The 21,875-nt window shown below is 34.6% G+C and overlaps 1 protein-coding gene across 9 annotated transcripts in view; it reads right to left on the reverse strand.

Annotated features, from left to right (window-relative positions):
- The window catches only part of axo (axotactin), a 396,767-nt gene that overhangs the window by 186,005 nt on the left and 188,887 nt on the right, over positions 1-21,875 (reverse strand). For all 9 annotated transcript variants that reach the window (XM_075304128.1, XM_075304125.1, XM_075304124.1 and 6 more), the window contains 2 exons: positions 8,738-8,952; positions 8,235-8,634 (listed from right to left, as the gene is read on the reverse strand). In XM_075304128.1, coding sequence (XP_075160243.1) covers positions 8,235-8,634; positions 8,738-8,952 — 615 coding nt within the window. The remainder of the gene's footprint in view (positions 1-8,234; positions 8,635-8,737; positions 8,953-21,875) is intronic.

Raw genomic sequence — 21,875 nt, forward strand, 5'->3', positions numbered from 1 at the left:
ATATATATATATATATATATATATATATATATATATATATATATTTATATATATATATATATAATATATATATATATATATATATATATATATATATATATATATATATATATATATATATATATATATATATATATATATATATATATATATATATATATATATATATATATATATATATATATATATATATATATATATATATATATACATATATATATATATATATATATATATATATATATATATATATATATATATATATATATATATATATATATATATATATATATATATATATATATATATATATATATATATATATATATATATATATATATATATATATATATATATATATATATATATATAGATATATATGGTATATACCCAAGTAATTCGATTGTGGATGACAGTCTTCAGTAGAAGTTTCTACGCAATCCATGGTGGAGGGTACATAAGCTTCGGCCTGGCCGAACTTACGGCCGTATATACATGTTTCTCTTTTGAATTTAAGTTTTGCATACTTGATTCTAGGAAAAAAAAAATATATATTTTTCATCTGCTATCAAAGTTCTTTAAAAATTGTTAATGGCAACTTAAAATTTCCGAATTGAGACAACACTGCAAGTTGGAATTATGCTATGTTTCAAGTAAAAACATCTTTAAAATAAAGTATTGAAAAACACCTTCTATTTTTAAACCATAGGAAACAAATTTAATTTATTAGTTTTTCTAGGTTTTTATACACTGTGCCACACTGTGGAATAGAGTATTATAAGTTAGTGCATATGTTTGCAACACCCAGAAGGAGACGAGATAGACACATGGTGTCTTTGGGAAAAATGCTCAGGGTGGACCTCTGAGTCGATATAGCCATGCCCGTCTGTTCGTCTGACTGTGAACACATTTTTGTGATCAAAGTCTAGGTCACAGTTTTAGTCCACTCGACTTCAAATTTGGCACAAGTATGTGTTTTGGCACAGAATAGAACCCTATTGATTTTGGACAAAATCGTTTCAGATTTAAATATAGGTCCCATATAAAGGGTGATTTGTTAAGAGCTTGATAACTTTTTTTTTTTCAAAAAACGCATAAAATTTGCAAAATCTCATCGGTTCTTTATTTGAAACGTTAGATTGGTCCATGACATTTACTTTTTGAAGATAATTTCATTTAAATGTTGACCGCGGCTGCGTCTTAGGTGGTCCATTCGGAAAGTCCAATTTTGGGCAACTTTTTCGAGCATTTCGGCCGGAATAGCCCGAATTTCTTCGGAAATGTTGTCTTCCAAAGCTGGAATAGTTGCTGGCTTATTTCTGTAGACTTTAGACTTGACGTAGCCCCACAAAAAATAGTCTAAAGGCGTCAAATCGCATGATCTTGGTGGCCAACTTACCGGTCCATTTCTTGAGATGAATTGTTCTCCGAAGTTTTCCCTCAAAATGGCCATAGAATCGCGAGCTGTGTGGCATGTAGCGCCATCTTGTTGAAACCACATGTCAACCAAGTTCAGTTCTTCCATTTTTGGCAACAAAAAGTTTGTTAGCATCGAACGATAGCGATCGCCATTCACCGTAACGTTGCGTCCAACAGCATCTTTGAAAAAATACGGTCCAATGATTCCACCAGCGTACAAACCACACCAAACAGTGCATTTTTCGGGATGCATGGGCAGTTCTTGAACGGCTTCTGGTTGCTCTTCACTCCAAATGCGGCAATTTTGCTTATTTACGTAGCCATTCAACCAGAAATGAGCCTCATCGCTGAACAAAATTTGTCGATAAAAAAGCGGATTTTCAGCCAACTTTTCTAGGGCCCATTCACTGAAAATTCGACGTTGTGGCTCGTTAGTAAGTCTATTCATGATGAAATGTCAAAGCATACTGAGCATCTTTCTCTTTGACACCATGTCTGAAATCCCACGTGATCTGTCAAATACTAATGCATGAAAATCCTAACCTCAAAAGAATCACCCTTTATATGGTTCGCCTGATATTAACTTATATGAGTCCAGAAGCCAGAGTTTTACTCCGATTTATGTGAAATTTTGCACAGGGAGTAAAATTAACATTCTTATTGTGCGTGTCGAATTTGGTTGAAATCGCTTCAGATTTGTATATTGCTCCCATATATCTTTTGCCCGATTTACACTCATATGACCACTGAGACCATAGTTTTACTCCGATTTACGTGAAACTTTGTACAGGGAGTAGAAGTAGCATTCTTACTTTGCGTGCTAAATTTGGTTGAAATTGGTTCAGTTTTAGATATAAATTGTTCGCCCGTTTTTGGCAAAAATGGCCAAAATACCCACTTTGTCCTTGTAAAGTCACCACTGCTAAGTTAAGAAATTGTGGAAATGACTCACATTTTCCTATATAACTCATATATGCACTATTGCGAAATTGCTAACGATAGCGTTAGATTTAAATATTTTCAACACTCAAACAGCAGTGAACCCTCTATTTCACTTAAGCCGATTTAACTTTACTTTTGTTCATGGAATTATTATGTTTGGAGGAAGTTTCTTTTACCCTAATAATTTTTTGCATACGTTAGTTAAATGAACCAAAAAACGGGAAAAAATTTACACAAATGAAGCATACTACCTACATTTAATAAATTTGTGTCTCCCACAGTTCAGAATTTCTTAAATTTTGTAAATTTTACTACAAATGGGCGCATCTTGAACTTCGTATGGCAATAAAAACATTCTTGCAATTTTGAACTTAAATTTTTCCTTCAAACTACAGATTTTTTTTTTAACAAATGAAAAAAAAATTTTATGTCTAATAAACTTTCTTGAATTTGTCGAAAATTATTTATTTATTTTTGTGATATCAGCGTGATGTCAGCGTTTGTAAGAGTGTTTAGCTAAAATTTTCCAAAAATAATCAAAATTTTTGTAAAATTAACCAAAATTTTTCTTACTGGTGAGTTCACTGTTTTTTTCAGTGCATATTTTTTAAAATTTGAGTCGTAATCCTTTGTATATAGCTCCCAAGAAATTTGAAGTATTTTATTTTTAAGTACACTGAAAAAAGGCATACCCGGTTCCAAAGATTTTGTCTTTACTTTAAAAAATTTAGTATTGATTCCGAGCCAAAGAAGCGAATAATACAAGTAAGGATACTTTTAAGACACAATTCTCTTTTAAAATCGGGTTTTGTGTACTTGCTTCTAGGAAGCAAAGTTTAATTTTTCGCTTTTTCAGCTTTTTTTCTTCATATGCTATCAAAGTTCTTTAAATACAAGTTAACGACGACTTTATTTTCCAAATTAAGACTCGACTTGTAGTAGAAATTATGCTATGTTTGAAGTAAAAACCTTCTTTAAAATAAAGTGTTGAAAAACATGTCCTATATTTGAACGATTTTTTGCTTTGTAGTCAAGATGCAAAAAGACAACAAATTTAAAGACAATTTCCTTAAATTTAAAGATTTTTTCTGAATTATTAAAGTCAAGTTGACCTTAGCCCAAACATTTTTTCTTTCATGTTATGATATCCATTTTTAAATCAAATCACTTAATTATAAGGACAATACAACTTCATTGAAAAGTTTATTGACCTTTGGTCAAGGAAAAAAAATTTATACTAGAGAAATGCGTCTTCTATGCTAAGCAAAATTTGCATTCGTATTTTAAAGACATGAAATCTTTGACCTCACGACAATATTTTTTTCAGTGTATATCTCATTTTATGAACTAAACTGGAATATAAAGCTTAATTAAGTTCAGTATGAACTAAAGCAGATGAAAATTGTAGTACGATTCCCAAAAATAGTAAGAATGAACAGTATGCTTAAAATGGTCATAATTTGGCGCCAATAATTTTATTCTTTACTTTTAGTTAATAGATTCGTGAAGTGCAGTTCAAAAGTACACCAGGGCATTAATTTTTCCTGGTTTTAACAATGCTTTGTGAAAATCTAAGTTTTCAGTACAATTTAGTTTAAATTACGCACAATTTAAATTAAAAACGTTTTTCTTCTCATCCACAAAAAAAAAAAATGAGTGAACCATACACTGAAAAACGCATGCGCGTTTCCAAAGATTTTGTCTTTACTTTAACAATTTTGGTATTGATTCCGAGCCAAAGAAGCAGAGAATACAAGTAAGGATACTTTTAAGACACAATTCTCATTTCAATTTGGGTTTTGTGTACTTACTTCCAGGAAGCAAATTTTGATTTTTCTTGTTTTTTCAGATTTTTTGCTTCATATGCTATCAAAGTCCTTTAAAGACGAGTTAACGACAACTTTATTTTCCAAATTAAAATTCAAACTTTATTTCCAAATTCTTTAAAATAAAGTGTTGAAAAACATGTCCTATATTTGAACGATTTTTTGCTTTGTAGTCAAGATGCCAAAAGACAACAAATTTAAAGACAATTTCATTAAATTTAAAGAATTTTTCTGAATTATTAAAGTCAAGTTGACCTTAGCCTATAATTTTTTTCTTTCATGTTAAGATACCCATTTTTAAGTCAAATCACTTAATTATAAGGACAATACGACTTCATTGAAAAGTTTATCGACTTTTGGACAAGGAAAATAACTTTATTTTAGAGAAATGCGTCTTCTATGCTAAGCAAAATTTGTATTCGTATTTTAAAGACATGAAATCTTTGACCTCAATATTTTTTTAAGTGTGTCGTCGGCTTTGACGTAGGTTTCGTCGTCCATTACTACGCAGTCAAACTTCGTCAGCATCGTCGTGTACAGCCTCCGGGATCGCGCTTTGGCCGTCGTATTTTGTTTATCATCGCGATTTGGAGTCACTACCTTCTTGTAAGTCGATAGTCCGGCTCGTTTTTTGGCTCGATGCACGGTTGTAGACGATACACCCAGCTTATTTGCGGCATCTCGGAGAGAGAGGTTAGGGTTTCGCTTGAAACTACCGGCAACTCTCTTTGTCGTCTCAGCGGCTTCCGGTTTTCGATTTCCCCCCGATCCAGACTTCCTGGCTGTCGACAAACGTTCCCCAAATACTTTAATTACATTTGTAACGGTTATGGTATATGGTCTCTAACAACTATGCAAAATAGGTCCACATCGGTGCATAATTATATATAGCCCCCATATAAACCGATCCCCAGATTTGACCTCCGGAGCCCCTTGGAAGAGCAAAATTTTTCCGATTCGGTTGAAATTTTGTACGTGATGTTAGTATATGGTATCCAACAACCATGCAAGAATTGGTTCATATCAGTCCATAAGTATATATAGCCCCCATATAAACCGGCCCCCAGATTTGACCTCCGGTGCTTTTTGGAGAAGCAAAATTCATCCGATATGGTTGAAATTTGGTACGTGGTGGTAATATATGATATTTAACAACCGTGCTAAAAGTGGTTCATATCAGTCCAAAATCATATATAGCCCCCATATAAAACGATCCCGAGATTTGGTTTTGGAGCCTGTTGGAGAGCATAACTAGGTCCATATCGGTCTATAGTTATATATAGCCCTCAGATAAATCGATCCCCAATCACACAAAAATTGGTCCATATCAAGTTCATAATTGTATATAGCCCCCTTATAAGCGACCCACATATATCAATTCTGGCTCGCTACGTACCGTGCAAAAGTCCATATTGATTCGTAATTATTTGTAGTCTTACCCAGCAAAACAAGCGTCGCCAAAAAAGTAATGAAAATGTTTTTTTTTGGATCCGGAAGTGGTGCAAAATTGACGCAGAAGCAATGAATTTAACATGGGCTCTTCATAGGACAGAAGTCCTCAGTTTCAACAGCCGGTGCACTGAATTTGCATCACTTCTTTAGGTGTGATCCAAATTCAATGTTTTGGATGTAAATTAAAAAATGCTGCGATATTTTGTCAAATAAATAATTTTTATAATTTCTTATAATGTTTAATGGATTCTAACGTTTGTCTGAAAAGTTTGACCTCAAATATTTTCAAAAATTCACAATTTTTTCGGATTGGATTTAGCATTTTTTTCGACAAAATTTTAATAATTTTTATCATTTTATGAATTCTTAAACTGTTTTTAACCAATTTAAAATAAAAAAAGTTAAAATTACCCATTAAAAATATGATAAAAGCATGTTATAAAAAATTGAATGAAAATAACTTCCTGTGTAGTTAAAATAAAAAACATCATTGGGAGTACATCTTCTGGAAGTGCTTTTAAAGTTGTGCCTTTGGAAGAACTTCCAAATTTTTTTGCTGGGTACCTACACATACCTTTTTTGTCTAATATATACCACGTATGGAGTAATTTACAGTTTAGAAAACGATTTAAGATACTACAACCCAAGTAATTCGATTGTGGATGACATACGCAGAGAAGGAATATGATCACCCCAACCATGTTTCAAGAGCAAAATGTTACTTTTTCACGGAAAACATGTAACATGTTTGTCGACACCATGTTATTTTCTCGCACAATATGTGTCTGATTTCGGAAAGCATGGTATGTTTGACGAGAAAAGAATATTTTTGCGACAAAAATGCTACATGATCGCCGTGAAAAAGTAACATGGTGCTCTTGAAATATGTTTGAGGTGATCATATTCCTTCTCTGTGTGCAGTCTTTCGTAGAAGTTTCTACGCAATCCATGGTGAAGGGTACATAAGATTCGGCCCGGCCGAACTTAGTTTTGTTTTCTTTCAAACTATACAATTTTCATTGATAAATGAAAAAAATTAATTATGTCTAATAAGTTTTTTTGAATTTGTCGAAAAATATTTACTTATTTTTATGATATCGGCCTGATGCCAGCGTTTGTAATATTATTTAGCCCAGCAAAAAAAGACCTTCCAAAAAAGTAGTTTGGATCCCCAATCTGTGACCCGGAATTAGTGCAAACTTGGATCATCTCCAATGAATTTTACATGGGCTTGTCATAGGACGGAAGTACTCCCTTTTTGGATCCTTTGCATTGCTTTAGAAGTTGTGCCCTGGAAGTTAATTTGAATGAAGAAATTTAAAAAGCGAAAAAAAAACTATTTTTTTTCAACCAATTTCACTTTTTTTCATCCCTATGTTTTATTACACAATTATTTTCCTATTATCTAATTTATACAATTTGAAAAACTTTTTCGCTCCGACCAGGGGTTGAACCTGGGTTTGCTGGCACCATAACAGAACGCCTTAGCACACTCAGCCACAAACGCCATTGAACGTAAAGCGTCAATTCAAATGTTTGTGATATGATCGTAATACGATACCAAGGAATAACATTCTAATTGCTTCTCGAGATGTTCTTTATTAGTATGAACGAAAAAATAAGAAGAGCAGGTTCAAATCTCACCAGCGGCAATTTTTTTATTAAATATTTTTCTAAAAAAATATTTTTTATGTCATGCATCGTTTTTATTTTTTTATTTTCGGCATATATTTTCTTATAAATATATTTTTTCCATTAAAAATCAACAAAAAAAATTAAAAATTCTCGTAATTTGCAAAACCTTCTCAAAAGAACTTTCATGGAAGCGAAAAAGTCAAACGGCACAGGTTCAAATCCCAGCGGGGATGAAACTTATTTTTTTTATTATTTTTTTACTTTTTTATTAATTTCTATTTTTTTGTTTTATTAGTTTTCTATTTTTTTGTAAAATTTAATTGTACAAAATTTGCACTTAAAATAGCCTGATTGCGTTCTTTCTAATACTTGTCCACAAGGACTGCATCGGAAGTAGAAAAAAATCATTGGGGGATCCCAAGATGCGCTTTAGAAGAAATGTTTGTGCACTTGTCCAAAAGGACTGCATCGGAAGTGAAAAAAAAAATTATTGGGGGATCCCACGATCCGCTTTAGAAGAAATGTTTGTGGGCTTGTCCAAAAGGACTGCATCGGAAGTTGAAAAAACTCGATGGGGGATTCTGGGATGGGCTTTAAAAGAAATGTTTGTGGAACAACTTCCAAGTTTTTTTTGCTGGGTAGTTAAAATTTTCTAAAAATAATCTAAATTTTCTAAAATTAAACATAATATTTCTTCCTGGTTTTTCAGTGTAAAAACTTTTTTTCTGTGTACCGTAATCGTTCATACTAGTCCAAGTTTTTTTTCCAGTATATAGAGGTATGATCAAGAAAATTAACATTATTTTCTTGATCTACATAAAATATCCTCACGGTACTTAAACCGGATATTAATGGTAGCTTCTTTTGCCTTGGCACATATATCAAAAATGAATTTCTTGTCATTTACAAATATCCCATCCCATGGGGTAGCACAGAACTTAAAGGCTTTTGGATACTTACGCTGTTGCACCACCAATATACATACTACCCTCAAATGGTCCAAACTCCTCCTCGGGCAATAGATCGACCATTTGATAGTCGGTATTTATCATAAAACGGACATGATACTCGTTATAGTCAATCCATATTTTATGCCATTCGCCGCCATTTAACTTGCGATGCGAGTTAATTACCAACTCTCTGGTGGTTCCAGTACTCAGAGTGAAATTGAATGTCAATTGATAATCGCCCGTAAGGGCCACCATAAACGATGGATAATATGGTCGTATGGGTGGTTGAAATAGTAAAATGGCTTTTTCTCCTGTGGTACGAAATGAGAAGGCAATATCGCCTTTACGCCAACCAGGTACCTCAATATACGATTGGGAGGTGGTAAAGGTGACCACATAGCGTTGTGTATCTGCAAAAAAAAAACAAAACAATAACAGATTGGGTTTTACAAAACTCAGGTGTATAAGAAAATGGTCAATGGAGTTGTTGCCATTTTTTGTTCATCGACTTACTTGTTTCCACACACTCTAATGGGCCCAATGTAATTCTGCCCTGAGCTTCTTCATCCAAATCCTTTTGCTGCAGGAAATACATGTGTGTAATACCTAAACTATGTGGTTCAGTATAGTATCCCTCATCCGAGTACCATTTATTTTCCTTAACATCACAGTTGCATGATTGATTGGGATCCACACATGTTTTGTTAACAGAGCACGGACAGGCACCTCTGGAAAGAGCATACAAGAATGGGAATGGTGAAAATGAAAGACACCACAAAAAAACAAAAAAAAAAAAAACACAAGTATATACGGCCGTAAGTTCGGCCAGGCCGAAGCTTATGTACCCTCCACCATGGATTGCGTAGAAACTTCTACTGAAGACTGTCATCCACAATCGAATTACTTGGGTTGCGGTAACACTTGCCGATGGCAAGGTATCTTAAAACTTCCTAACACCGTAATATATACACACAAAAAAATTTCACGAACATTTTTCCAATTAAAATTTTAATTGAGTTTTAAAAAATATTCAATTAAAAATTTAATTGATTCAACAAAATTTTTAATTGAAACAAAAATCAATCACAAAAATAATAGTATCAATTAATTTTTTAATTGGATCAATTAACTTTTTAATTGACCTTCAATTAATTTTTTAATTGATACTATCATTTCTGTGATTGAAGACATTTCAATTAAAAATTAATTAGATCCGTTAATTTCGTGATTGAATCAGATTTTTTTTTTGTGTGTACCACATAGTCCATACGTGGTATATATTAAACTAAACAAGTATATACGGCCGTAAGTTCGGCCAGGCCGAAGCTTATGTACCCTCCATCATGGATTGCGTAGAAACTTCTTCTAAACACTGCCATCCACAATCGAATTACTTAAGTTGCGGTAACGCTTGCCGATGGCAAGGTATCTTAAAACCTCCTAACACCATCTTCTAAATTGTATGTCCATACGTGGTATATATTAAATCAAAAAAGATCGATCCAATACGTATATAATTCAATAGAAAGAAAATATTAAAAAATTTTCTATGGAAATAAAATTTTCACAAAATTTTCTATAGAAATAAAAATTTTGACAAAATTTTCTATAGAAAGAAAATTTTGACAAAAATTTTTTCAGAAATAAAATTTTAACAAAATTTTCTATAGAAATAAACTTTTGACAAAATTTTCTATAGACATAAAATCTTGGTCGATTATTTTTGGCTCGAGTGGCAACTATGATTATGAACCGAATAAAATTTGAACAAAATTTTCTATAGAAATAAAATTTTGACAAAATTTTCTATAGAAATAAAATTTTGACAATGATGAAAATTTTATTATGAACCGAATAAAATTTTAACAAACTTTTCTCTAGAAATAAAATTTTGACAACATTTTCTATAGAAATAAAATTTTGGTAGATTATTTTTGGCTCTAGTGGCAACCATGATTATGAACCGATATGGACCAATTTTTGTGTGATTGGACCAATTTTGGTATGGTTGTTAGCGACCATATACTAACACCACGTTCCTACTTTGAACCGGATCGGATGAATTTTGCTCCTCCAAGAGGCTCCGGAGGTCAAATCTGGAGAACGTTTTATATGGGGGCTAGATATAATTATGGACCGATATGGACCATGTTCCAAATTACAACCGGATTGGATGAAATTTGCTTCTCTTGGAGACTTCGCAAGCCAAATCTGGGGATCGGTTTATATGGGGCCTATATATAATTATGAACCGATGTGGACCAATTTTTGCACGGTTGTTAGAGACCATATACCAATATCATGTACCAAATTTCAGGCGGATCGGATCAAATTTGCTTCTCTTTGAGGCTCCGCAACCCAAATCTGGGGATCGGTTTATATGGGCGCTATATATAATTATGGACCGATACGGACAAATTTTTGCATGGTTGTTAGAGACCATATACCAACATCATGTACCAAATTTCAGCCGGATCGGATGAAATTTTCTTCTCTTTGAGGCTCCGCAAGCCAAATCTGGGGATCGGTTTATATGGGGGCCGATGGGTACCAATTTTTGCATGGTTGTTAGAGACCATATAGTGACACCATGTACCAAATTTCAGCCGGATCGGATAAAATTTGCTTCTCTTTTAGGCTCCGCAAGCCAAATCTGGGGATCGGTTTATATGGGGGCTATATATAATTATGGACCGATGTGAACCAATTTTTGCATGGTTGTTAGAGACCATATACCAACACCATATACCAAATTTCAGCCGGATCGGATGAAATATGCTCCTCTTTTAGGCTCCGCAAGCCAAATCTGGGGATCGGTTTATATGGGGGCTATATATAATTATGGACCGATGTGAACCAATTTTTGCATGGTTGTTAGAGACCATATACCAACACCATATACCAAATTTCAGCCGGATCGGATGAAATATGCTTCTGTTAGAGGCTCCACAAGCCAAATCTGGGGATCGGTTTATATGGGGGCTATATATATTTATGGACCGATGTGGACCAATTTTTGCATGGTTGTTAGAGACCATATACCAACACCATATACCAAATTTCAGCCGGATCGGATGAAATATGCTTCTTTTAGAGGCTCCACAAGCCAAATCTGAGGGTCCCTTTATATGGGGGCTATACGTAAAAGTGGACCGATATGGCCCATTTTCAATACCATCCGACCTACATCGATAACAACTACTTGTGCCAAGTTTCAAGTCGATAGCTTGTTTCGTTCGGAAGTTAGCGTGATTTCAACAGACGGACGGACGGACGGACGGACGGACGGACATGCTTAGATCGACTCAGAATTTCACCACGACCCAGAATATATATACTTTATGGGGTCTTAGAGCAATATTTCGATGTGTTACAAACGGAATGACAAAGTTAATATACCCCCATCCTATGATGGAGGGTATAAAAAGGCCGATTAAATACGTATATAATTAAGTTTAAAGTTTCTATACAAATAAAATTTTGACAAAATAAAATTTTGACAACATTTTCTATAGAAGCAAAATTTGGAAAAAAATTTCTATAGAAGTAAAATTTGGAAAAAATTTTCTATAGAAATAAAATTTTGACAAAATTTTCTATAGAAATAAAATTTTGACAAAATTTTCTATAGACATAAAATTTTGACAAAATTTTCTATAGAAATAATATTTTGACAAAATTTTCTATAGAAATAAAATTTTGACAAAATTTTCTATAGAAATAACATTTTGACAATGTTTTCTATAAAAATAAAATTTTGGTAGATTATTTTTGGCTCGAGTGGCAACCATGATTATGAACCGATATGGACTAATTTTTGTGTGATTGGGGATCGGATATATATAACTATGGACCGATATGGACCAATTATGGCATGGTTATAAGCGGCCTTATACTAACACCACGTTGCGTACCAAATTTCAGCCGGATCGGATGAAATTTGCTTTTCTTAGAGAGTCCGCAAGCCAAATCGGGGGATCGGTTTGTATGGGGGCTATATATAATTATGGACCGATATGGACCACTTTTGGCATGGTTGTTAGAGACAATATACTAACACCGCGTACCAAATTTCAATCGGATCGGATGACTTTTGCTCCTCTAAAAGGCTCCGGAGGTCAAATCTGGGGATCGGGTTATATGGGGGCTATATATAATTATGGGCCGATGTGGACCAATTTTTGCATGGTCACTAGAGAATATATACCAACACCATGTACCAAATTTCAGCCGGATCGGATGAAATTTGGTTCTCTTAGATGCTTCGCAAGCCAAATCGGGGGATAGATTTATATGGGGGCTATATGTAATTATAGATCGATATGGACCAGTTTTTGCATGGTTGTTAGAGACCATATGCTAACACCATGTACCAAATTTCAGCCGTATCGGATGAAATTTGCTTCTCTTAGAGCAATCGCAAGCCAAATTTGGGGGTCCGTTTATATGGGGGCTATACGTAAAAGTGGACCGATATGGACCAATTTTTGTATGGTTGTTAGAGACCATATACTAACATCATGTACCAAATTTCAGCCGGATTGGATGAAGTTTGCTTCTCTTAAAGCAATCGCAAGCCAAATTTGGGGATCCGTTTATATGGGGGCTATACGTAAAAGTGTTCCGATATGGCCCATTTGCAATACAATCCGACCTACATCAATAACAACTACTTGTGCCCAGTTTCAAGTCGATAGCTTGTTTCGTTCAGAAGTTTGCGTGATTTCAACAGACGGACGGGCGGACGGACATGCTCAGATCAGAATTTCACCACGACCCAGAATATATATACTTTATGGGGTCTTAGAGCAATATTTCGATGTGTTACAAACGGAATGACAAAGTTAATATGGGGTATATTCCTATGGTGGAGTGTATAAAAAATAAATAAATAAACTAACAATACTCCATTGAACACATGTACAAGGGCTGGAGAATAGATATATGATTGGACAAAAATGAAGAGAAAAAATTACTTTCGGACCAAGATAAACAATTTCTTTGTTGAACTAAAAAATCGTAATCAAATGAAATTTAATTTTTTTTTAAAATTTTTTGCTTATAGTGTCATTAGAAAATTTTGATCACATGAATTTGTTACAAATAACAGTGCAATGAATATAAAATTTTATGAATTTTACAAGTCGAAACCTATTTTTTGGTGATTTCGATTCTACACTGAAAAAATTATTGTCGTGAGGCCAAAGAATTCATGTTCTTAAAATACGAATGCAAATTTTGCTTAGCATATAAGACGCATTTCTCTGTTATAAAATGTTTTTCTTTGTCCAAAAGTCTATAAATTTTTCAATGAAGTGGTATTGTCCTTATAATTAAGTGATTTGACTTAAAAATGGGTCTCATAACATGAAAAAAATTTTTTTTGGGGTAAGGACAACTTTACTTTAATAATTCAGAAAAATTCTTTAATATTTATGAATTTTTGTCTTTTTGCTTTTTGACTACAAAGCAAAAAAATCGTTCAAATATAGGACAGGTTTTTCGACGCTTTATTTTAAAGACGTTTTTTACTTGAAACACAGCATAATTTCTACTAGAAGTCGAGTCTGAATTTGGAAAATAAAGTTGTCGTTTACTCGTTCTTAAAGGACTTTGATAGCATATGAAGAAAAAATGTAAAAAAAAAACGAAAAATTAAAATTTTCTTTCTAGAAGCAAGTAAACAAAACCAAAATTTAATTGTGTCGTAAAATTATCCTTACTTGTATTATCCGCTTCTTTCGCTCGGAATCAATACCAAAATTATTAAAGTAAAGACAAAATTTTTGGAACCGGGCATGTTTTTTTTTCGGTGTATAATAAATGGGGCACTATTCTCTAAATTGATTGCAAAATATGCAGAACATTGTCATAGCTGTTAGATACAGTAACCTCGGCACTATTATTAATTAACAATAACTTTGAAATGACAGTAGGAAACAGTAGTGTAACACAACAATAATTTTTTATACCCGCGACCATAGAATGGTTTGTCATTCCGTTTGCAACACATCGAAATATCGATTTCCGACTATATAAAGTATATATATTCTTGATCAGAGAGAAATTCTAAGACAATATAACCATGTCCGTCTGTCTGTCTGGCTGTTTGTCTGTCTGTCTGTTTTAATCACGCTACAGTCTTCAATAATGAAGCAATCGTTCTGAAATTTGGCACAAACTCGTCTATTGTCTGCAGGCAGGTCAAGTTCGCTATAACGGTCCAGGCTTTGATATAGTCCCCATATAAACCGACCTCCCGATCTTGGGGGTCTTGGGCTTATAGAAACCGTAGATTTTATCCAATTTGCCTGAAATTGAAAATCTAGAGGTATTTTAGAACCATAAAGAGCTGTGCCAAAAATGGTGAGTATCGGTTCATGTTTTGCTATAGCCCCCATATAGACCGATCTCCCAATTTTATTTCATGGACTTATAGAATCCGCAGTTTTTATTCAATTTACCTGAAATTGAAAATCTAGAGGTATTTTAGAACCATAAAGAGTTGTGCCCAAAATTGTTAGTATCGGTCCATGTTTTGGTATAGCCCAATATAGACCGATTTCTCGATTTTATTTCTTGGGCTTCTAGAATCCGCAGTTTTCATTCAATTTACCTGAAATTGAAAATCTAGAGGTATTTCAGAACTATGAAGAGGTGTGCCAAAATTGGTGAGCATCGGTCCATGTTTTGGTATGGTCCCCATATAAATCGATCTCCCGATTTTAGTTCTTGGGCTTATAGAAACCATAGTTTTTATCCAATTTGCCTGAAATTTGAAATCTAGAGGTAATTTAGGACTATAAAGAGATGTGCCCAAAATAGTGAGTATCGGTCCATGTTTTGGTATAGCCCCCATATAGACCGATTTCCCGATTCTACTTCTTGCGCTTATAGAAACCAAAGTTTTCATCTAATTTGCCTGAAATTGGAAATTTAGAGGTATTTTCGAGCCATAAAGAGGTGTGCCGAAAACGGTGGGTATCAGTTCATGTTTTGGTATAGCCCCCATATAGATCGATCTGCAGATTTTACTTTTTGGGCTTCTAGAATCCGAAGTTTTTATTCAATTTACCTGAAATTGAAAATCTGGAGGTATTTTAGAACCATAAAGAGGTGTGGCAAAATTGGTGAGCATCGGTCCTTGTTTTGGTATGGTCCCCATATAAACCGACCTCCCGATTTGGGGTCTTGGGCTGTAGTTTTTATCCAATTTGCCTGAAATTGGAAATCTAGAGGTATTGTAGGACCATAAATAGGTGTGCCGAAAATGATGAGTATCGGTTCATGTTTTGGTATAGCTCCCATATAGACCGATCTGCCGATTTTACTTCTTGGGCTTATAGAACCCGCAGTTTTTATCCAATTTGCCTGAAATTGGAAATCTAGAGGTATTTTCGAGCCATAAAAAGATGTGCCGAAAACGGTGAGTTTCGGTCCATATTTTAGTATATCCCCCATAGGCTCACAAAAACGTGTATGGGATTAAGTTTTTATCGGTCCATTTGGTAATGCCTCCATATAGACGGATTTCACTTCTTGAGTATATAGAAGGGGCACTGATCATGAAAACTGCTTGAAACTAAATGTAAAATTTCCAGATTTTACTCTCGGGTGAAAATATACAGACTTAAGATTTCAAATCAAGACGTTATTTTATAATTTTCTTGCACACCTACGAGAGATGTTAATGACTCCTCTAAAACTCAAACAAAAATGGTTCTGATATAGTCTTCATAAGTAAAATCTTTAAATTTATCTTCGGGAAGTGTACTGGTTGAACTGCTCTGCTTGATCTGTCCTCAACCCCTAATATTTGATACATGGTGGTGGGTATTTAAGACTCGGACTCGAAAAAAATATTTACGTAGTGTTATAGATTACGCAGCCTAAATTTTAGGATGCGCAATTTACACAATATTAAAGACAAATTTCCTTAAAGTAATGAACTTTTAATTAAAAAATTTATAGTCTTTGCTTCAACATTTTTTTATTAAATCCGCATGACTTTGAAGTAAGGAAATTTTTCTTTAAAGTAAAGAAATACATTTTTAATTTAAAGAAATCATCCTTAAATTAACTGATATATTGAATTTTTAGATTTAAGATAATAACTCGTCAAGCTAAGACATGCTTTGAGGATTTTGTAATTTTGTTTTGAAGATTTTTTTTTTTGGGTTTAAGAAACAAATTTTACTTCGAAGTAGCCGTTATAATTTGGATTTTCATACTTGTATTTGTTTGTACATGAATAGCATCCTAAAACTACAGCCAGATTGGTCGCTAAAAAATTTCGTTATTTCAAAAGAAGTCGTATCTTTGGCTCGGAATCAATGCCAAAATCCTTAAGGGAAAGTCAAATTCTTTAGATCCAAGTAACCTTTTTTTTGAGTGTAATTTAAATTTTATGGAGCCTACACTCAAAAAAAAGTGAACCCTATATTTCACTAAAGCTGATTTAATTTTATTTTAGTTCACGAAATTATTACGTTTTAAGACAGTTTGTATGACTTTAATATTTTTATACCCTCCACCATAGGATTATTAACTTTGTCATTCCGTTTGTATATAAATCCCATATAAACCGATCCCCCGATTTGGCTTGCGGAGCCTCTTGGAGGAGCAAGTTTCATCCGATCCGGCTGAAATTTGGTACATGGTGTTAGTATATGGTCTCCAATGACCATGCAAAAATTGGTCCATATCGGTCCATAATTATATATAGCCCCCATATAAACCGGTAACCAGATTTGGAGCCTCTTGGAAGACCAACATTCATCCGATTCAGTTGAAATTCGGTACGTGATGTTAATATATGGCCTCAAACACCCATGCAAAAATTGGTCGAAATCGGTCAATAATTACATATAGGCCCCATATAAACCGATCCCCAGTTTTGACATCCGGAGCCCCTTGGAAGAGCAAAATTCATCCGATTCAGTTGAAATTTGGTTCGTGATGTTAGTATATGATATTCAACAACCATGCAGGAATTGGTTCATATCAGTCCATAATTATATGTAGCCCCCATATAAACCGATCCCCAGACTTGACCTCTGGTGCTTTTTGGAGAAGCAAAATTCATCCGATCTGGTTGAAATTTGGTACGTGGTGGTATTATATGATATTTAACAACCATGCCAAAAGTGGTCCATATCAGTCCATAATCATATATAGCCCCCATATAAACCGATGCCGAGATTTGGTTTTGGAGCCTCTTGGAGGAGCAAAATTCATCCGATCCGGTTGAAATTTGGTACGTTGTGCTAGTATATGACCGTTAAAAACCATGCCTAACTAGGTCCATATCGGTCTATAGTTATATATAGCCCCTCAGATAAATCGATCCCCAATCACACAAAAATTGGTCCATATCAAGTTCTTAATTCTATATAGCCACCATATAAGCGACCCCCATATTTCAATTCTGGCTCTCTACGTACCGTGTCGGTTCGTAATTATTTGTAGACTTACCTATACATAACTTTTTTGTCTAATATATACCACGTATGTATATTTAGAAAACGATGTTAAGAAGTTTTAAGACACCACAACCCAAATAATTCGATTGTGGATGACAGCCTTTCGTAGAAGTTTCTACGCAATCCATGGTGGAGGGTACATAAGATTCGGCCTGGCCGAACTTACGGCCGTATAGACTTGTTTTTGCTTACTTTTGTTAAATTAACTAAAGCAGAGGAAACAAGTTTATACGGCCGCAAGTTCGGCCAGGCCGAATCTTATGTACCCACCACCATGGATTGCGTAGAAACTTCTACGAAAGACTGTCATCCACAATCGAATTATTTGGGTTGTGGTATCTTAAAACTTCTTATTCCTGCATGGTTGTTGGATACCATATACTAACATCACGTACCAAATTTCAACCGAATGGGAAGAATTTTGCTCTTCCAAGGGGCTCTGGAGGTCAAATCTGGGGATCGGTTTATATGGGGCCTATATATAATTATGGACCGATATCGACCAATTTTTGCATGGGAGTTTGAGGCCATATATTAACACCACGTACCAAATTTCAACTGAATCAGATGAATTTTGGTCTTCCAAGAGGTTCCGGAGGTCAAATCTGGTGATCGGTTTATATGGGGGCTATATATAGTTATGAACCGATGTGGACCAATTTTTGCATGGTTGTTAGAGACCATATACTAACATCACGTACCAAATTTCAGCCGGATCGGATGAAATTTGCTTCTCTTAGAGGCCTCGCAAGCCAAATCGGGGGATCGGTTTAAATTGGGGCTATATATAATTATGGACCGATGTGGACCAATTTTTGCATGGTTGTTCGAGACCATATACTAACACCATGTACCAAATTTCAGCCGGATCGGATGAAAGTTGCTTCTCTATGAGGCCTCGCAAGCCAAATCGGGGGATATGTTTATATGGGGGCTATATATAATTATAGACCGATATGGACCAATTTTTGCATGGTTGTTATAGACTATATACTGACTCCATATACCAAATTTCAGCCGAATCGGATGAAATTTGCTTCTCTTAGGGGCCTCGCAAGCCAAACCTGGGGATCGGTTTATATGGGGGCTATATATAATTATGGACCGATGTGGACCAATTTTTGCATGGTTGTTAGAGACCATATACTAACACCATGTACCAAATTTCAGCCGGATCGGATGAAATTTGCTTCTCTTAGGGGCCTCGCAAGCCAAATCGAGGGATCGGTTTATATGGGGGCTATATATAATTAAGGACCGATGTGGACCAATTTTTGCATGGTTGTTAGAGACCATATACTAACACCATATACCAAATTTCAGCCGGATCGGATGAAATTTGCTTCTCTTAGAGGCCTCGCAAGCCAAATTTTGGGGTCCGTTTATATGGGGGCTATACGTAAAAGTGGACCGATATGGCCCATTTGCAATACCATCCGACCTACATCAATAACAACTACTTGTGCCAAGTTTCAAGTCGATAGCTTGTTTCGTTCGGAAGTTAGCGTGATTTCAACAGACGGACGGACGGACGGACATGCTCAGAGCAATATTTCGATGTGTTACAAACGGAATGACAATGTTAATATACCCCCCATCCTATGGTGGTGGGTATAAAAATTATACACGAAGGAAGCATAAAGATTAACTAAATTCGTGTATTTTACCAATAATGCGACCATCATGAACTTCGTATGGCACTAAAGACATTCTTGCTATTTTGAACACTAATTTTTTCCTTCAAACTACAAAATTTTCTTTAAGAAGTGAAAAAAATTAATTATGTTTAATAAATTTTCTTGAATTTGTCGAAAAATATTTACTTATTTTTGTGATATCGGAGAAGTGTCAGCGTTTGTAATACTGTTCAGTTAAAATTTTCAAAAAATATTAAAAATTTTCTAAAACTAACCAAATTTTTTCTTTATGATGGGTTCACTGTTTTTTCAGTGTAGATTTGAAACTAGATAGCTTCCTAAAAAATTCTTTATTTTGAAGAAGCAGAATCGATGACTCTATGGATCAAAGATAATTTTTTTTTGAGTTTTGGGTAACATATTTAGAGCACAAATTAAAAGTTCGGGATTTTTTCAAATGTTTAAGTATATATTAAAACAAGTATATACGGCCGTAAGTTCGGCCAGGCCGAAGCTTATGTACCCTCCATCATGGATTGCGTAGAAACTTCTTCTAAACACTGCCATCCACAATCGAATTACTTAAGTTGCGGTAACGCTTGCCGATGGCAAGGTATCTTAAAACCTCCTAACACCATCTTCTAAATTGTATGTCCATACGTGGTATATATTAAATCAAAAAAGATCGATCCAATACGTATATAATTCAATAGAAAGAAAATATTAAAAAATTTTCTATGGAAATAAAATTTTCACAAAATTTTCTATAGAAATAAAAATTTTGACAAAATTTTCTATAGAAAGAAAATTTTGACAAAAATTTTTTCAGAAATAAAATTTTAACAAAATTTTCTATAGAAATAAACTTTTGACAAAATTTTCTATAGACATAAAATCTTGGTCGATTATTTTTGGCTCGAGTGGCAACTATGATTATGAACCGAATAAAATTTGAACAAAATTTTCTATAGAAATAAAATTTTGACAAAATTTTCTATAGAAATAAAATTTTGACAATGATGAAAATTTTATTATGAACCGAATAAAATTTTAACAAACTTTTCTCTAGAAATAAAATTTTGACAACATTTTCTATAGAAATAAAATTTTGGTAGATTATTTTTGGCTCTAGTGGCAACCATGATTATGAACCGATATGGACCAATTTTTGTGTGATTGGACCAATTTTGGTATGGTTGTTAGCGACCATATACTAACACCACGTTCCTACTTTGAACCGGATCGGATGAATTTTGCTCCTCCAAGAGGCTCCGGAGGTCAAATCTGGAGAACGTTTTATATGGGGGCTAGATATAATTATGGACCGATATGGACCATGTTCCAAATTACAACCGGATTGGATGAAATTTGCTTCTCTTGGAGACTTCGCAAGCCAAATCTGGGGATCGGTTTATATGGGGCCTATATATAATTATGAACCGATGTGGACCAATTTTTGCACGGTTGTTAGAGACCATATACCAATATCATGTACCAAATTTCAGGCGGATCGGATCAAATTTGCTTCTCTTTGAGGCTCCGCAACCCAAATCTGGGGATCGGTTTATATGGGCGCTATATATAATTATGGACCGATACGGACAAATTTTTGCATGGTTGTTAGAGACCATATACCAACATCATGTACCAAATTTCAGCCGGATCGGATGAAATTTTCTTCTCTTTGAGGCTCCGCAAGCCAAATCTGGGGATCGGTTTATATGGGGGCCGATGGGTACCAATTTTTGCATGGTTGTTAGAGACCATATAGTGACACCATGTACCAAATTTCAGCCGGATCGGATAAAATTTGCTTCTCTTTTAGGCTCCGCAAGCCAAATCTGGGGATCGGTTTATATGGGGGCTATATATAATTATGGACCGATGTGAACCAATTTTTGCATGGTTGTTAGAGACCATATACCAACACCATATACCAAATTTCAGCCGGATCGGATGAAATATGCTCCTCTTTTAGGCTCCGCAAGCCAAATCTGGGGATCGGTTTATATGGGGGCTATATATAATTATGGACCGATGTGAACCAATTTTTGCATGGTTGTTAGAGACCATATACCAACACCATATACCAAATTTCAGCCGGATCGGATGAAATATGCTTCTGTTAGAGGCTCCACAAGCCAAATCTGGGGATCGGTTTATATGGGGGCTATATATATTTATGGACCGATGTGGACCAATTTTTGCATGGTTGTTAGAGACCATATACCAACACCATATACCAAATTTCAGCCGGATCGGATGAAATATGCTTCTTTTAGAGGCTCCACAAGCCAAATCTGAGGGTCCCTTTATATGGGGGCTATACGTAAAAGTGGACCGATATGGCCCATTTTCAATACCATCCGACCTACATCGATAACAACTACTTGTGCCAAGTTTCAAGTCGATAGCTTGTTTCGTTCGGAAGTTAGCGTGATTTCAACAGACGGACGGACGGACGGACGGACGGACGGACGGACGGACATGCTTAGATCGACTCAGAATTTCACCACGACCCAGAATATATAT

This window comes from Haematobia irritans, chromosome 4 (assembly GCF_050003625.1).
Source record: "Haematobia irritans isolate KBUSLIRL chromosome 4, ASM5000362v1, whole genome shotgun sequence".
Taxonomy (NCBI): domain Eukaryota; kingdom Metazoa; phylum Arthropoda; class Insecta; order Diptera; family Muscidae; genus Haematobia; species Haematobia irritans.